The 15,269-nt window shown below is 37.1% G+C and overlaps 1 protein-coding gene and 1 long non-coding RNA gene across 6 annotated transcripts; both read left to right on the top strand.

The window, feature by feature from the left end:
* Window positions 1-6,855: 6,855 nt before the first annotated feature.
* LOC131237027 (uncharacterized) lies at window positions 6,856-9,176 on the top strand. 3 transcript variants are annotated; one of them, XR_009166981.1, is made up of 3 exons: window positions 6,856-7,538; window positions 7,685-8,253; window positions 8,341-9,176. It is a non-coding gene; the product is annotated as an uncharacterized LOC131237027 (long non-coding RNA). The 3 variants fall into 3 exon arrangements; XR_009166983.1 differs by having other exon boundaries at window positions 7,706-8,253; XR_009166982.1 differs by having other exon boundaries at window positions 7,716-8,253.
* A 744-nt stretch (window positions 9,177-9,920) lies between these two features.
* LOC131237025 (zeta-carotene desaturase, chloroplastic/chromoplastic-like) lies at window positions 9,921-14,097 on the top strand. Of its 3 annotated transcripts, none has more exons than XR_009166976.1 (4): window positions 9,921-10,916; window positions 11,728-11,862; window positions 13,296-13,846; window positions 13,987-14,097. XR_009166976.1 is itself a non-coding variant. In XM_058234642.1 (3 exons), the coding sequence occupies exons 1-3, from the start codon at window positions 10,878-10,880 to the stop codon at window positions 13,437-13,439; spliced, it is 318 nt and encodes a 105-aa protein (XP_058090625.1). In that variant the 5' UTR covers window positions 10,431-10,877; the 3' UTR covers window positions 13,440-14,079. The 3 variants fall into 3 exon arrangements, 1 of the variants encoding a protein (XP_058090625.1); XR_009166977.1 differs by having other exon boundaries at window positions 13,983-14,079; XM_058234642.1 differs by having other exon boundaries at window positions 10,431-10,916; window positions 13,296-14,079.
* The last annotated feature ends 1,172 nt before the right edge of the window (window positions 14,098-15,269 follow it).

Raw genomic sequence — 15,269 nt, forward strand, 5'->3', positions numbered from 1 at the left:
AGAGGATCAGAGGATAAAGTCAAAGGTGTCCTATCGTTTATGAAAGTGTCAATCATGTTAATATCGTGAAAATCGTCATCATCCTCTAACCATCTGCTTGCATTGAAAAATATGTTTGACTCCAATGTCATATTCTCGAAAGACATAGTCATGACACCATTCCTGCATTTGATAATTGTATTTGAAGTGGCAAGGAATGGGCGACCAAGAATGATAGGAATCTGAGTGCTTATGTTACTGATGGGTTCGGTATCCAGGATGATAAAATCTACAGGATAGTAAATCTATCGACCTGGACCAACACATCCTCAATTATCCCTCTTATTATACGAATAGAGCAATTAGCAAGTTGTAGTGTGGTTAGGATGGGTTTTAATTCACGCAAACCTAACTATTTGTATATCGAGTAAGGAATCAGATTGACGTTTGCTCCTAAGTCAAGAAGTGCGTTCTTAATTCGATGGTTCCCGATTATACATGATATGGTTGGGCCACCAAGATCTTTGAATTTCTACAGCACATCTTGCTTTAGGATGGCACTCACTTTCTCAATCAAAAAGATTTTCTTTTGAATATTATGTCGTCTTTTGGTCATATATAAGTCTTTCAGAAATTTGGCATATGAAGGTATTTATTTTATGGCATTAAGTAGAAGAATGTTGACTTTCACTTGTTTCAACACCTCTAGAATATTCTGAGAGTTAGAGAGAGGTTTTGGTGCAACCAACCGTTGGGGAAATGGAGCAACCGGCTTCCCTTGAGGTTCCAGTTTTACCTCTGGTGGGACATGGCTAGATCCATCTTCTTTGTCTACTTCCGGGTCCTTAGGCTTTTCAGCCCTAACCGGAATGGTTTTGTCAATGATCTTCTCACTCATGAGAGTGGTGATGGATTTAGCTTATTCTATCTGATTTGAAGAGCTAGGGTCACTTATTTCATATTGCGGTTTAGGATTGGGGAGAGGTTGAGCAGGAAGCATCCCCTTTCCTCCACTTGTTAATTGTGACTCTATCCTTTGAATAGACGACGCAAGCGTTCCTAATACTGTATGGATATTATGGAATACTTGTGCCGAATTCTGATTAAGTAGCTCTTGTTCTCGAATATGTTTTTAAACTGGATCCTCTTGAGGTTTCTCTTAATTTGGAGTTTGATTGAAGAAACCTTGAGGAGTAGTCGTTTGTCCATTCCTCCAATTGAAGTTTGGATGATTTCTCCACTCGGGATTGTATGTATTAGAGGTACAGCCATTAAAAGGTCTTTGATAATTATTTACGGTATTGATTGCTCAGTAAGTACCTCTTGAAAGGCAGATATAGTTGGACACTTTTCAGTTGTGTGAATGCTGCAAGCACAAATATCGCAAACGGTTTCCTTGACCTTATCCTTCTTTAGTTCAATGGCCTTGAATTTCCTTATGAGATTAGCCACTTTAGCATTGATATCATCATCCTCTTTCAAAAGGTATACTCCGCTCTTTTCCTTTTATTGAGTGGGCCTAGAAGTGGTACTTGATTTTGGGTATATGTCCCATGATTGTGCGTTTTCAGCAAGTCTATCCAAGTAATCTCACACATCATCGACATTTTTATTCATGAATTCCCCATTACATATTGTCTCAACCAATTGGCGCATGGAAGATGTCAGTCCAGCATAGAAAAAGTGTGTAATGCGTCACGTTTCAAAACCATGTTGTGGGCATGAACTGACAAGATCCTTGAGCATTTCCCAACATTGGAAGAATGGTTCATCCTCTTTTTAGGTAAAGTTGTGTTCATTTTATGATGTGAAAATAATTTCTTTATGAACCCCCTTTGCATATCATTCCATGTGCCAATAGATCTAGGACGTAGTGAATGCAACCACGTCATAGCTTTCTCTTTCAAAGAAAAGGAAAAGAGTTTCAGCTTGACTGTGTCCTCAGACACGTTTGGAAAATATAAAGTAGTTTTGATTTCATCAAACTTTTTCAGATGTAAATATGGATTTTCTGATTCAAACCCATGAAATTTAGGAAGGAGTTGGATTACCCCTGGCTTGATATCCATATGTCCCGTATTCTCAGGAAAAACTATGCATGAGGGAGTACTCACCCCCGCCGGTTGTAAATAATCTCGTAAAGTACGAGGCGGGGGTACTTGATGCACCTCATTCTCATCTTGAATGTCCTCCAACCTATGTTGGGGTAGAAGAGATTGGTTTTCAGCCATCACCTCAATTAACTCAGGGAATTTCGAGCGGTGTCTAATCCTGCGATGGATAGTCAACCCTTCAACCAATCCTCCTTCAGTCAAGAGACGTCGAGTGTTGTCACGAACCCACTTGGGCATGAAATACTCGCAGCCCTCAATTCAGATTCTAAACTTAGATCTAAAAAATATAAAAATATAAAAAAAAAATATTTTTTAAAAAAAAAGGAAATAAAAATCTAGAAAGAAAGAGAGGGTAGGAAAGAAGTTACTAAATTGAAGTCCCTAAGTTAAAAACCTGCAAAACAAACCAAAACAAGTTAGTTTCTAAAAATAGAAAATCTAAAAATAGAAAGTTCCTAAAACTTAAATTAGAAAGTAAACTAGTTTCTAAAAGAAAATTTTCTAAAAGAAGAAAGTCTCTAAAAATAAAATAAAAGAAAGGAAAGATGAAATAAATTAGGAAATTTTCTAAAACAAAACCTAATATAGAAATAGAAAGTTATAAGAACTAGAAAATCAGAAAGAGATTATCAATTTAGAAAGTATATGTCAGAATCCTACAAAACAGGAAAAATATGTTAGTTTCTAAAAATCAGGAAAACCTAAACCAAAAATCTAAGGTTAGAACAATTCTAATCTTAAACTAATCCCAAAACTAATTAATTTCAGAAAACTTAACCTTCAATCCTCGGCAATGGCGCTAAAAACTTGTTCACACCCCAAGTATAGGGTTTGATGTAGTAATAAACTCGGTAAGACCGAGGTCGAATCCACAGGGACTGAAACCTTTACGTAATCTGAAAATTACCAAAACTAGAACTAGAATAAAACGAAATCTAAACTGAGTGAATGTGAGGGAATAATGGTGAAAATATTAATCTAAAAATTATAAAATTCAAAGGTAGGAAACTAGGGTATCAAGGATCTACTTGTAGAGATTAGGGAGATCTACGCTTGATTCATGAACTCAACTGGTCCCATCTTCATCCAATTAGAAGATATAACCATGAAAATCAATCTGAACTTCTTTTAATCTAGTTTTCAAGAGATAAGACTGATGTAAATTAGAATGGATTTCATCACCAAACCATGCCCATGAGGCGATGGTGAACAAAAGGGCTTCCTAACTACATAATCACAATAAGGGAAAGGACATACTCAAAGCCAACGCAAATATATTGTAATTTAAGTCACAACACATCATTAAAAACTGAAAGCATTCCTTAAAATCAAACCAAGATTAACATCAGTTTAGTAATGAATCAAAGCCATAGATCTTCCCATCACGCCACAAGCTTCACCTCTTAGCCCTAGTTAAGAGGTTTAGCCTGACATAGGGAGGCTAGATCTCTCCAAAAATAATAAAATAAACAGTAAAATAAATAAATAAATTTATATAAAAAAAAACTCTTAAACAGACTCCCTTTTTCTCTCTGACATTCTCCGACTCACCAACGTCCCCAGCTCCCAGCAACTGAATGATCTCCTCACTTCTTTCCCTCTCTTTCTTATAGGCATTGCAGTTGGTTGGAGTGGAGTAAGGGCTAGAGTCGGTGGAACTCTTTCGCACAAGCGTCGGTTCAGCAAGTCGGTGGAAACAGAGAGGTTACACAGTGAATAAACGCAATCAGCCTTGCGTTTGGATGAAAGTTTGGACAACTGACCATCTCAGCTTCTATTTGGACTTCATGGTTGGGTTCAGGACAATATTTTGTAGTGTGTAGACGGTCCGGATCATGAATCAGAACGTGATCTTGATCACGTTATTGTCCCACAGCGTCTGGGCGCTGCTCGGACGCATGACTTGCGCAAAAGCTGCGTTGTGTTGATGGTGGGGCACATGATCGGAGTTTTCAAAGAAATCCATCCCGTCCATTATTTTACCCTCGAAAAACCGTTCAGGAATGGGCAGTTTTGGATTGGTTTCGGTGTGGCCCACGGATTCTTTTACTCTGTCGTCCGTCTTACATTTGAACAGTCTAGAACCCATCCTCGATGTATTTTGAAATTCCATCACATAGTTTGTGATAAGAGGGAGCATGGGATTCTAATGGACGGTCCAGATTAATCATCTGGACCACAACAGTGGCCCATAGTGATCATCTGTAGGTCCCTGTGCGGACGCTGGAGAAAAAATCGAGGTTTATGTTTTTAGAAGGAGAGAGCGGGTCAAATACGTTTGACCGAACCAGTTGGTCCAGTGCGACACGGGCACATGTACCACATGTACACACGTAGCACATGTGGGGTCCACTATAATGTAAAGGTAAACTCTGCTCCGTCCATTTTCTGTGCTACCTCATTTAAGTAGTTGAGACTAAAATTGAAGCATATCCAGATATCGAGTGGGTGTCAAATTAGGATTTTAGGGTCTGATCTATCATTTGGACCACTTTCACAAGGATCCAATAGCTGAAGTTTGACTTTTACGGTTAATTTATGGTCCTTAGACCATGTATGAAGTTACAAACTGAACGGATGGTGTGAACCCTATGATCATGCATTCTAGACGACTTTTAGGCCTCTTTAGTGTGACACACGTGATCTTTTTGAATCTCAGCCATGTAAAATCATCGATCTCGGTCCCCTGGAGTCCGTCCCTTGCCTTGGTGACTTTAAAGCATCAAGTCCACACTTTGAGTACTCTTTTTCAGTCCAAACTCCTAAATACACCCTGCGTCACAAACACGATTAAAACCAGGCATTAAACAGTATCTTGTTCATAAAATCAGGTAATAACTAGGGTGTAATATGCAATATTTGACCCTCGACAAGATGTGTGGTAGAGGATACTTATTCTTAATCATCACTTCATTTAGCCAACGGTAGTTTATACATAACTGCATGCTTCTATTTTTCTTCTTTACAAAGAGTACTAATGCTCCACATGGTGAAATACTAGGTATGATAAAACCCTAGTTCTTCAGTCTTTTCAACTGTTTTTTCAACTCCTTGTAGCTCAAGTGGAGGCATCCAATATGCTTGCATAGAAATTGGAGTAGTACATAACAATAAATCGATAATAAAATCTACTTCTCGTCTGGGCGTTAGACTGAGTACGTCTTAGAAAACTTCCAGATACTCTTTCACAACTGAAATCTTCTCCATATCCAATTCTATCAATTTATTTTCCTTTAATACCATGAAGCGCTTCACATTCATATCTTTTATACCTCTAAAATTTGTAAAGGTTCCTTCTTAATTAGGGATAAAAAATATAATAGTCTTTGCATGACAATCGATCTTTGCATTGTTAATAGTGAGTCAATCCATTCTCAAGATTGCGTCATATCCCTTCATACCCATCATTATTACATCATCTAGCATTATATTATCATAGATTTTTAATTCACAAGATTTGGATATTTAGGTTAAGGTAATTACTTTCTTCACTAGTGATTTTATAATGATCTCTTTACTAAGGTTCAAAGGCTTTAACCCTAGTTGTTTTACTACAACACTTGCAATAAATGACATATTAGCTTTAGAATCAAACAAAATAGCAATAAGTTTCTGATGTACATTGACCGTACCTTCAATAACGTTGTTATTAATTTTTTATTCCTCGGTAGATGTAATGGCATATACTTTAACTTGAAGAGGTTGCTGCTTAAAAACTTGTCCTCCTTGGTTCGGAGATACTTGAGGTCGCGCTAATGGATGAGGTCGGTTCTGTAGATTTTGCAGTGGCCTTGGAGGTAGAGATTGAGATACCTACAAATACTTAATCAATGGTCTAGAAGCTTATGAAGACTGACCAGACTGCTGAGACGATGCAAGGAGCTGCATCTTAAGAGAAGCATGTTATAATGGAGGAATCTGAAAAATATCTCTAAGTCAAGTTATACAACTTTGAGCTTTATGTCCATACTTTTCGCAATATGTGTAATTCCCGGCGAAGAATTGGACATGACTATTAGGTACTGCAATCTAAATATTCACCTGTTATTTCTTCTTCAATGATTGTTGTTGATCTGGGACAGTCCTAATATGACTTCCCGACTCTCTCATCTGAGCCTGAGATTTCAAAAACTGTTCATTATCTGTTTTCGTCTGAAGAGCTTATCAACAATTTTAGAATACTTCTTGATGTCATCACATCAGAATTTAATTCTAATATTTTGACAAAAACTTTCATCAAACCTTGAAATTTTATATTCCTCATCATCCATTATCTTTAGTATGTATCTTGACAGTTCGGCGAATTTTGCTTCATATAGGGCTACTATCATTGTACCTCATTCTAGCCTTAAAAACTCAACCATTTTCTGACTATGATAGGCCCTAGGGAAATACTTTTCATTAAACTTGTCTTAAAATTCCTTTCAAGTCCAAACATGACCCGTCACAACCGTTTTCTTAGCTAAGCTCCACCAAATATCCACTTCACCTTACAAAACAAATGATGTTAACGGAATCTTTTAGTTCTTAGGATAACTTATAGCTTCCAATATCTTTTTAACATATTTCATCCAATCCTCGGCGATTTTAGGATCTGTGGCACCTTTAAATATCGAAGGACTAAACTTCATGATTTAGTAAGAAACGGTTCTATACCGTACGTAACAAAGGTTAGAAAGGTAATTAAAATAAAAGGCTGATTTGGTTTCTAAAAAGCGTCGTCTCTCTTTCTCTCGCTATTTTCTAGCACCATAAATCTCTCTTTTTTTTCCCCTTTTCCAAACCCTATGCAGGGATTTTTGCAATATTTGTGATCGAGGGCTACCGCCTAGGGCACGAACTCCTCACCGTTGTCAAAGGAAGTTATTTCTCCAGCTGTCAGATTAGGCTCTCATTGTGATTCTCTTTTTCATAGATTGGAAGGGTAGATCAGTGTCGTCGTTTGACGAAAGGGGGTTTTTAAAACCCTCGCATTGAAGGAAGTGTGGAAGTCATGATGGGAGCAGTCGTAGAAGATGGTGGCCAGAGGTCTGGATCTAGGGTTTGAACAAGCCACATTAGAGGATGACGGATTCAAAAGAGGTTTTCCCCTTAGATTTGGCCTGGATTTGAGGGTTTTCGTTGTGATTGCCATTTGAGGATGGAATTTGAGGGTTTTCCCCTTAGATTTGGCCCGGATTTGGACAAATTCGATTCAAAAGAGCTGGTTTTTAGGGTTTCGGATGCGACTTGAAGCGGATCTAGTTGAAGTCGAAGCATTCGGCGGAGGGTTTCCTGTGGAAATTGCATTTTGTGAGAAATCCATTTTTTGGCCTTTTTTTAGGCGCTTGAAGTTAGATTTGATTGGCATTGAAGTGGTTTGCAGAAAAAAGGCAGTAGATCTATAGGAGATTTGAGCATTTTTATCTATCTGATCTGCCAATGGAGGCAGAACAAGAGAAAGAGGTTCATATCAGTCTTCTCTCATCTAATTCACTTAAATTTCTCTTCTTTTGCCTTAGCATACATTCTTGGTTGCTGTAATTGATGATTTTGATGCGCATTCCTTCAGTCAGTGATTTTGGTTTCTTAGTTTTCTTTTCCTTCTTCAGCCGTACATTTAACTTTTTGAGATCGTTTTAGGGCATTAATCCAAAAAGAGGCAGATCAAAAGCTCAAGTTGACCACACCACAGCAAATAGTGGGGATTGAATTCCTACAATTGAAAACAGGAAAGGGTTATCAATCTTGTTCGATTTTGGATTGGAAGATCTACGGTCGGAGTTGAAAAAGAGTTTCGGGGGAAAGTCTACCGGAAGCTCCATTTCCATCAGAAAATCTCGCTTAGCCCAGATGTTTTTGCCATTATGCTGTTCAACCTACCGGATCTCATAATCTTCGTCTTTTTTCTGCTCGCATTTGTTGAATTGACAGAGAAAGCGCTCGAGAACCGGAATGAATGGTTGAGTTGTAGGGATCGAGATCAGAGGATATAGGTGTAAAGCTTAGAGGAAGAGAAAGGGGTTCGAAGAGATTTTTCAGAAACTCGAACAAAACAGATCAGATTACTTTCTTGAATTTCTCTATTTTGAAGTTTTGTAGCTAAAAGTCTTTGTTTTTTCTAGCCGAACTATAGGAGATTCAGGCAAAAAGAGGTCTTCAGAACTCCATATTTCCAGCTGTAAGCAGAGTTTAGAATTATTTTTTTCCGTGGAAAATGGGATTTTTTTTTTTTAAGACTTACAATTCCTTTTCCCTTTCGAAACAGGCACTGGCAATGAAGAGGTGGAGTACAAGCCTCACCCTGGTGGTCCAAGAAATGGTACTAAAAAAGAGACTAGGGCATCTGGAGATGCAGAGGTGAGTTTATGTTGTTAGTTGTATTCCCATCTATCTAAGCTGTTGGAGTAATTTCTTGTAACCATCACAAGTCCCAGTTCTTGAGAATGTTTACTGGAAGGACCTCATCCTTCTTGTCTCTGTCTGGATTGCATTCCTTGCACTACAGATTGCCAAGGTGAGAGCTCTACTATGCCTCATTTTCATGTTCAAGTGCGGTAGATTTTCCTGTATTGTGTTTGTTAGCACATGAGCAAACCCATCAGTAGCTTGACTTGTTTGATGCAGAATTACACGGCAACCTGTTTGATAGCATACTGGGTTTTGAACTTATTGCAGGTACGATCTTACTCTGATCCTTGGTTTGCACACATTTTGAACTTATTGAGATGTGGTTACAAAATTTAAGTACAGTAGTTATTTGATTTAAAAGAATTACATTGTTTACATTTGGGACAATAGATAGGAATGTTATCTCTTTACAGTTAGTTTACAAGAATATGTTATAGTCTATTTTCCATAATTTTTTAGTACTTGGGCCCCATTCAACTCAACCTGCATATTTTCTGACCGAGCAACTCAAAGAGTTTTTAAGATTACTTTGATCAGAGATGAATGCTCCTGAGAAGCCTGGTTTTTAATGTGTTGGAGTACCAAATGTCTGTCAATTGATATCTCTCAGATCCTAGTTGTTGTTGGGGTGTCTCTACATGAGGTAGTTGGCTTATACAAAGGTAGAAGAGTAATCACATCCAAGGGAGATGAAGGGACAAACTGAAAGTCCACCATCTTGAGACTCTTGGCTCCCTAATATTTAGTCTTTGAAATATTTTGGAACATGGTCAAGATAGGCCATTTTGCTGCCTAGGTAAGGTGATGCCAGAATGGCTTCTCATGTAGTTCATATTTCCTGTGTCTTATAGCTGCTCGTCCTATGTCCCCACTTGATGAGGTTCTGTTCTAGGAAATGTATTGGCTGATTTTCTAGCTGCTTTAATATTGATATGAACTGCATAATTCTGCTTGATGAATGGAGGTGTTAAAAAGTATTGGCCATTTGATATGGAGCTGATTCTTTATTCTAATCTTTATATTAGGAAAGTGAGGAAGAAGTCACTGATACTGAAGGCAGCACTGCTTTCTTTTGATTTCAAATCTCTGACTATTATGTTTTCTTGTTCTGTACATCTATGAATGCACTGGCTGGCTGGATGGTGGAAGTGTCACTTCCGTTGACATTTTCTTAGTGTTAAGTACCATCTTTAGTAAACATATCATTATGAGACTCTAAAAGAAAACATGCTAGCATGTGAGATATGTGAGAATTGTCCTCAGTGATGAAGAACTGAACAGGATTTTATTTGGAAGGTGTTGACAGGAAAAATTGAATCCATTAGATGTTAACTGTAACTAGTTGGAAGATACTATTCAATAATGAGTTGGAAGGGGAAAAAAACTGTATAATTACAAATCTCTGTGACTATTATGTTTTCTTGACCAGGTGTTGGTATCATTGACTGACCGCATTTGTTTACTAATTAATTGAAGCACGGATAATTAACATTATAGTCTATTTTGGAAATTACGAGATTCATGGTTTATGTATTAGCATTTGGTGTGGGTGCATGTATATACAACATGCATGTTTGCTTGTGAGGGTGCATCTGACTTCAGCAGTTGCGTATGTTGTGCAGTTGCAGAATGTGGACAGGTGGACCCTCCATAGTGGATAACCACTGAATCCATAACCCTATCTATTGTAGGGGATTGAAAAAGAAAGTGAATAAGTGTAATGTGCAAGCCATATAACAATCAAAAGAAAGGGACAAGAGTATAGAAATAAGTGAGAAGATGGCGAGGAATTTTTCCATCTTACCAATAAGTCTTTTTTTTTTTTTTGAAATGATGTTTACACTTGTTGGATGCTGCCTTTTTTTAAGAAATGAAGTTCCATGGAAAGATTAATGCCTTTGTAATTTCCATTTTCTATCACGTATCTTATGCTTAGAGTCAAAGTTAATCATGTGTGTGAATGCAAACGGAAATTTTCTTCTAGCAAAGAATGTGGCATAGAGGGCAATCAATCAGTAGGGAGGCCAAACAAAACTGTACATTTCCTACTGCTAGATCTATTATTTTAAAACATACAATAATTGGACCAGTTTCTGTAAATTAAACCTGGATGTTTAAGATTGTGGGTGTGAGGATTTCACATATGGCATTGGCATTTTGAAACTCTGTTGTTTGCATTGCCTGCCATATAAACCTTCACGGGAAAAAAAAGTACAATTTTGATGGTTTTGAATTATCATCTGCATGCCACGTGTATAATAGATTACTAACATAGTAACACCGTTGTTACACATCTGACCATCTGCCGAACAATTTTGATTGTTTCCACCAGAACCTGAGCCTTATCGAGGGCCCAAGCTTAAAGTTGCTATTATTGGAGCTGGGCTGGCTGGCATGTCTACTGCAGTGGAGCTTTTGGATCAAGGCCATGAGGTTTGGCTCAGATTTTCTCTAGAATGGTTCTTCTTAGGTCGATCTTATGCATATCCTTTATGTTCATGTGCTACTGTAGTTTGAGGTATTTAGGCCCACGGATCATGCTTGTTCCCTTGAGTTTTGAGTCATCATTATTGGTTTCTGCCAGAAAGAATAAAAATTTTGATTGCAAGTATATTCCGCTGATTATTCTAAATGGGCAAAGTACCCCTGCTAACACATATTGAGTTCCAAATCTCCATGGAGTCTTTTGTGACAAGGAACCTTTTTTTTTTTTACAAATTTTCAAACAGTGCACATAGCATAGATTTGTATCTACTATAAATTTTTAGTTGTAATCTTAACAGAAAACTTTTACTTGGAAAATGTGAGATTACATGTGTAATGCCATTATATTATCTATCATGATGCTATTATGATATAGAAATATTAGATTTGTAAAACTGATGAAGTATACTTCCAAATCCACAAATCCTATTTTCGGAGCTTGCAGATTGTAGTTCTGAATACCATTGTTGGATTTGTACCTGTAACTGTGCCTGTGACTCTGTCAATGCCACCTGCCTTCTATACATGTCAGTCATGGAATTTGGCATTATTGACATGGCTGTAGGATATGCATTCTATTCATTATAGAAGTTCCTTATTAGCTGCTTGTTCATTGTGTCAGAGCAGAAATGGTTCTGTACCTCTGTTGGATTAGTTCCAGATAGCCTTTCCCTTGGATAAATCTCTCCTCACACATTTCCATGCTTAATATAATTATGAAACTAAACTGATCAAGGTGATTTTGTTTTCTGTTGTGCAGGTTGATATTTATGATTCACGGTCTTTCATTGGTGGAAAAGTGGGCTCATGTGTAGATAAGCATGGGAATCACATCGAGATGGGACTACATGTCTTCTTTGGTTGCTACAGCAACCTTTTTTGCCTGATGAAAAAGGTGTAATCCCCATCCTTTGTCATAAAACTCATAATCTCTGGACCCAGAAATGTGAACCATCTCCAGTGAGTTGAGGCATATTGATGGGTTAATTAACATTGGGGTAATTATTTCAATGCAATTAGTAGCAGTCCTTGTGTTTACTTGCTCTCAATTTGAATTGCCTATCCTGAGATATTGATGGGTTAATTGATATTGTAATAAATTCTTTAAAAGAACAGACGAGAAACCACTCTCTCTTAGGAACCACCATATGGCTGTTTTTGTCATTTCTGTATTGAAGTTTCAGTTGGTAGTTTAGCTGTCATTTCCATTTAAGCAGCAAATATAACAAGACACTTTATAAGCCTCCTCTGGAACTTCTTCAGATTCTTCCTGCAAAGTCGACAATTAGAGTTAAAATCCTCATGCCAGATGCACATTTGATATTGTTTTCAAGTTTATTCTGAGTACTTGCTTTGAAACAAACTGTAGTTTATAGTAGCTATTCATGTTTGTTGTTGAATGGATGTCTCCTAGATGATATTTTCTTCTCTTGTTTCCAAAATTACAGCACCATATCTAAGTTGAAGGATATACAAACAGGGGAAATTGTTGCTTCAAAAGAGATATTAATAGGTTCTTTAACAAAGGAGGTATTGTTGCTTCGAAAGAGATATTAATAGGTTCCAAAATTCATGCATCTCTTCTTTTTTATTGTCCTTTTCTCAAGTTTTAAACTAAAAAACACTTCATGGATTGACCACCAAAATCTTATCTTTTGTAGTATAGTCTGGCCCAGCATTTGCTAACTACACACGCACCTTTACACGTATGCCCAGGGGTCATGAAATTCCCCTTGGATGGGAAGCAGATTTTACTTGTTTGTGATTCTTTTCCATGTGCTGGCTTCTTTACACACCCAGCCAAGACTCGGTGAGTTTGGTATCCCTGATTCAGTGGTTTGTACAAGATTTCATATAGGTATTTAGCAAATTTGAGTTGACTCGGCATGTTTTCAATTGTGCTTGGGTTAGGAAGCTATTAGACTCTTTATGAATTTCTTGTGGTTTTCTAAATAGGGATTGAGTGTAGGATTGGCTATTGGCTTGTATTCCAGCATCACATATGGCCTACAAGAAGCTTAGGGAGCTCATGATTTGGTAACTTTCACATGCTTTTATTTGTCCGCTTTTTTATCTTAAAGATTCGATTAGTTACATGTGTGGACCCATGCATCCATATGGGAGGCATGATCTTCAGGTGGGGCCCATTTAGAAGTTAGGTAGGACCATCCATCAGCTGGGTCAGAGTACAAAAACCAATGAACAGGCCCAAGTCTTGTTAGCAGACCACCCTTTGTTTATTACACTAGTGTTGGCTTCTTACAGTGGCCCACAAATCACAACAATTTCAAGTTACGTGCAATGACTAAAGGAGTGATTTTCTTGCAGAAAAATAGTGTGGTGGCAGGGGCGTTGATAGGAGTGGCATTGGTGCTCACTTGTGAGGACGCCTCTCATGAACAGGTTATTCATTGCCCCATCACTGGAGTAGCGCTTTCAACAGCTGTGAATCTTCTCGTCGGGATATTCTAGATCTTACTCATCTTTGTTACAAACCAAAAATTGCAGTTTCCTTTATTATGCTCTGTAGCTTTTTTCTAGATTGTACAAATCCTTCATGACTTCAAAATTAGCTATGTTAAGTATCGAAAGAATTTTTTATTTTTTATTTTATTTTTATGTTTTTTGAGATGTATGTTTGCACAAATCCTTGGATTGCCTCTTCACATGATTCGGCTAGACATTGCTTTATTTGTTTGTTTTTTGTATTATAGGCTCAACAATTGGGTTTGGTTTTCGCAATAAACATGGCAAGCTATCTTAACCTCGAAATCTCTCTAGATTGAGCTGATTACGTTTCCCTTACCATTCATAGCCCCGCTTGGTCTAGAACGAGCTCCCCTCAGGTCAGGAGTGTATCGAGCATATCCAAAAACCAGGTGAGTCAAATAACAACAGTCCCCCATATGTATGTTCAAATGTCACAATTTTTTTCACACTGTTTTGATAGTTGATTGTTGTTGTTTCAATCTATTCACATGTTTTTGTTCTTATTTTTTACTTGTTGCTTGTTAGTTAGGTACATAAAAGGCCATCGCATTGTGGAGCTCTTCATCTGCTTGGACTTTCATTGAATTATCTTTTTATTTTGAAGTCTTCCATTGTAGATTTTATTTTTTATTGTCAAGTTTGTAAGATAAATAATGTTTCAAATTACATCATGGTTGTTTTTACTATCTTTTGATTTTTAAATGAATATGGTTTAAATATATTTGTTTATTTATTTATTTATTTTATTTTATTTTTTACAATAGGTTTTTTGGTTTAAAATCATTCCGAAATAAGAACTGTTCGGAAATATGACTGTTGGCACTAGAACGGTTTAAAACCGTTCCTAAAATTCCGTATCTAAATTTTGAAACGGTACCCAAAACGGTTCTGAACCGTTCCTGAATTTTTGTGACCTCATTTAGGAACGGTTTTATAGCTTCCAATATCTTTTTAACATATTTCATCCTATCCTCAATGATTTTAGGATCAGTGGCACCTTTAAATATCAAAGGACTGAACTTCATGAATTTAGTACCTCTACTTCATAAATATGTTCGGTTATGATTTGCCAACAGGTTCCATTGAATTGTGAATTGATCCTATTGTTGTTTCATCATCGTTGGTGTCTGATTTACTAATTCAAATGCGATGTCCTAAGGCTGCAAGTTAGCTCTAGCGAAATTGGCACGCATAGTGTTCGTGGATAAAGGTAATTTATCAGTACTTAGTCCAACCTCGCCTTGGTCAATTGTAGGAGGAGGAGGTATAGAAAATTAAGGTAACTCTTTGTCCTCATGCCCATCTACTATATTTTCATCTTGCTCCCTTTCTGTAGACTCTTCTTCAACTAAAATGGTGACATCTACTACAGGTTCACGAGGAATGGTGATGCTAGCAGATGGTATTATATCTAGGAGACTGCGTGTCGTTTTAGGTGCCATAATTCCTCTATAAGGAGGTTTGATTAAGACTTAGTAAGGTTATAAAATAGGATTGAATATTTACATTTTGATTCAAAAGAATTTTAGTAAAAGGATTCCACTTAATTATGTTTTTACAAAGTTCAGACTGAACAGACCAAATTGCTATCCCTAGTTACTGTTCTAATTAATAGTTTACTTACTTATAAATTTCAGTTTTTTCTTAAATATTTTTTGGATACCGTTTCTTAATTTTATAACGTCTCTATAAAATTTTCGCAAGTTTCGTCAACTACAAAATTTTCAAGATTTCCTGTAGTGAGGTCTGCTCAAAATTTCAATTTATAACCATTTGCACTAACTCCCTGAATTAGTGTAGTGACTATTAAAT

Source organism: Magnolia sinica, chromosome 2, assembly GCF_029962835.1.
Source record: "Magnolia sinica isolate HGM2019 chromosome 2, MsV1, whole genome shotgun sequence".
Taxonomy (NCBI): domain Eukaryota; kingdom Viridiplantae; phylum Streptophyta; class Magnoliopsida; order Magnoliales; family Magnoliaceae; genus Magnolia; species Magnolia sinica.

Coding starts and splice junctions, on each gene's coding strand:
- LOC131237025 (XM_058234642.1), top strand. CDS start 10,878: ATGTCTACTGCAGTGGAGCTTTTGGATCAAGGCCATGAG. Junction 10,917..11,727: donor TTTTGGATCAAGGCCATGAG/GTTTGGCTCAGA, acceptor TCTGTTGTGCAG/GTTGATATTTATGATTCACG. Junction 11,863..13,295: donor TTTTTTGCCTGATGAAAAAG/GTGTAATCCCCA, acceptor ATTTTCTTGCAG/AAAAATAGTGTGGTGGCAGG.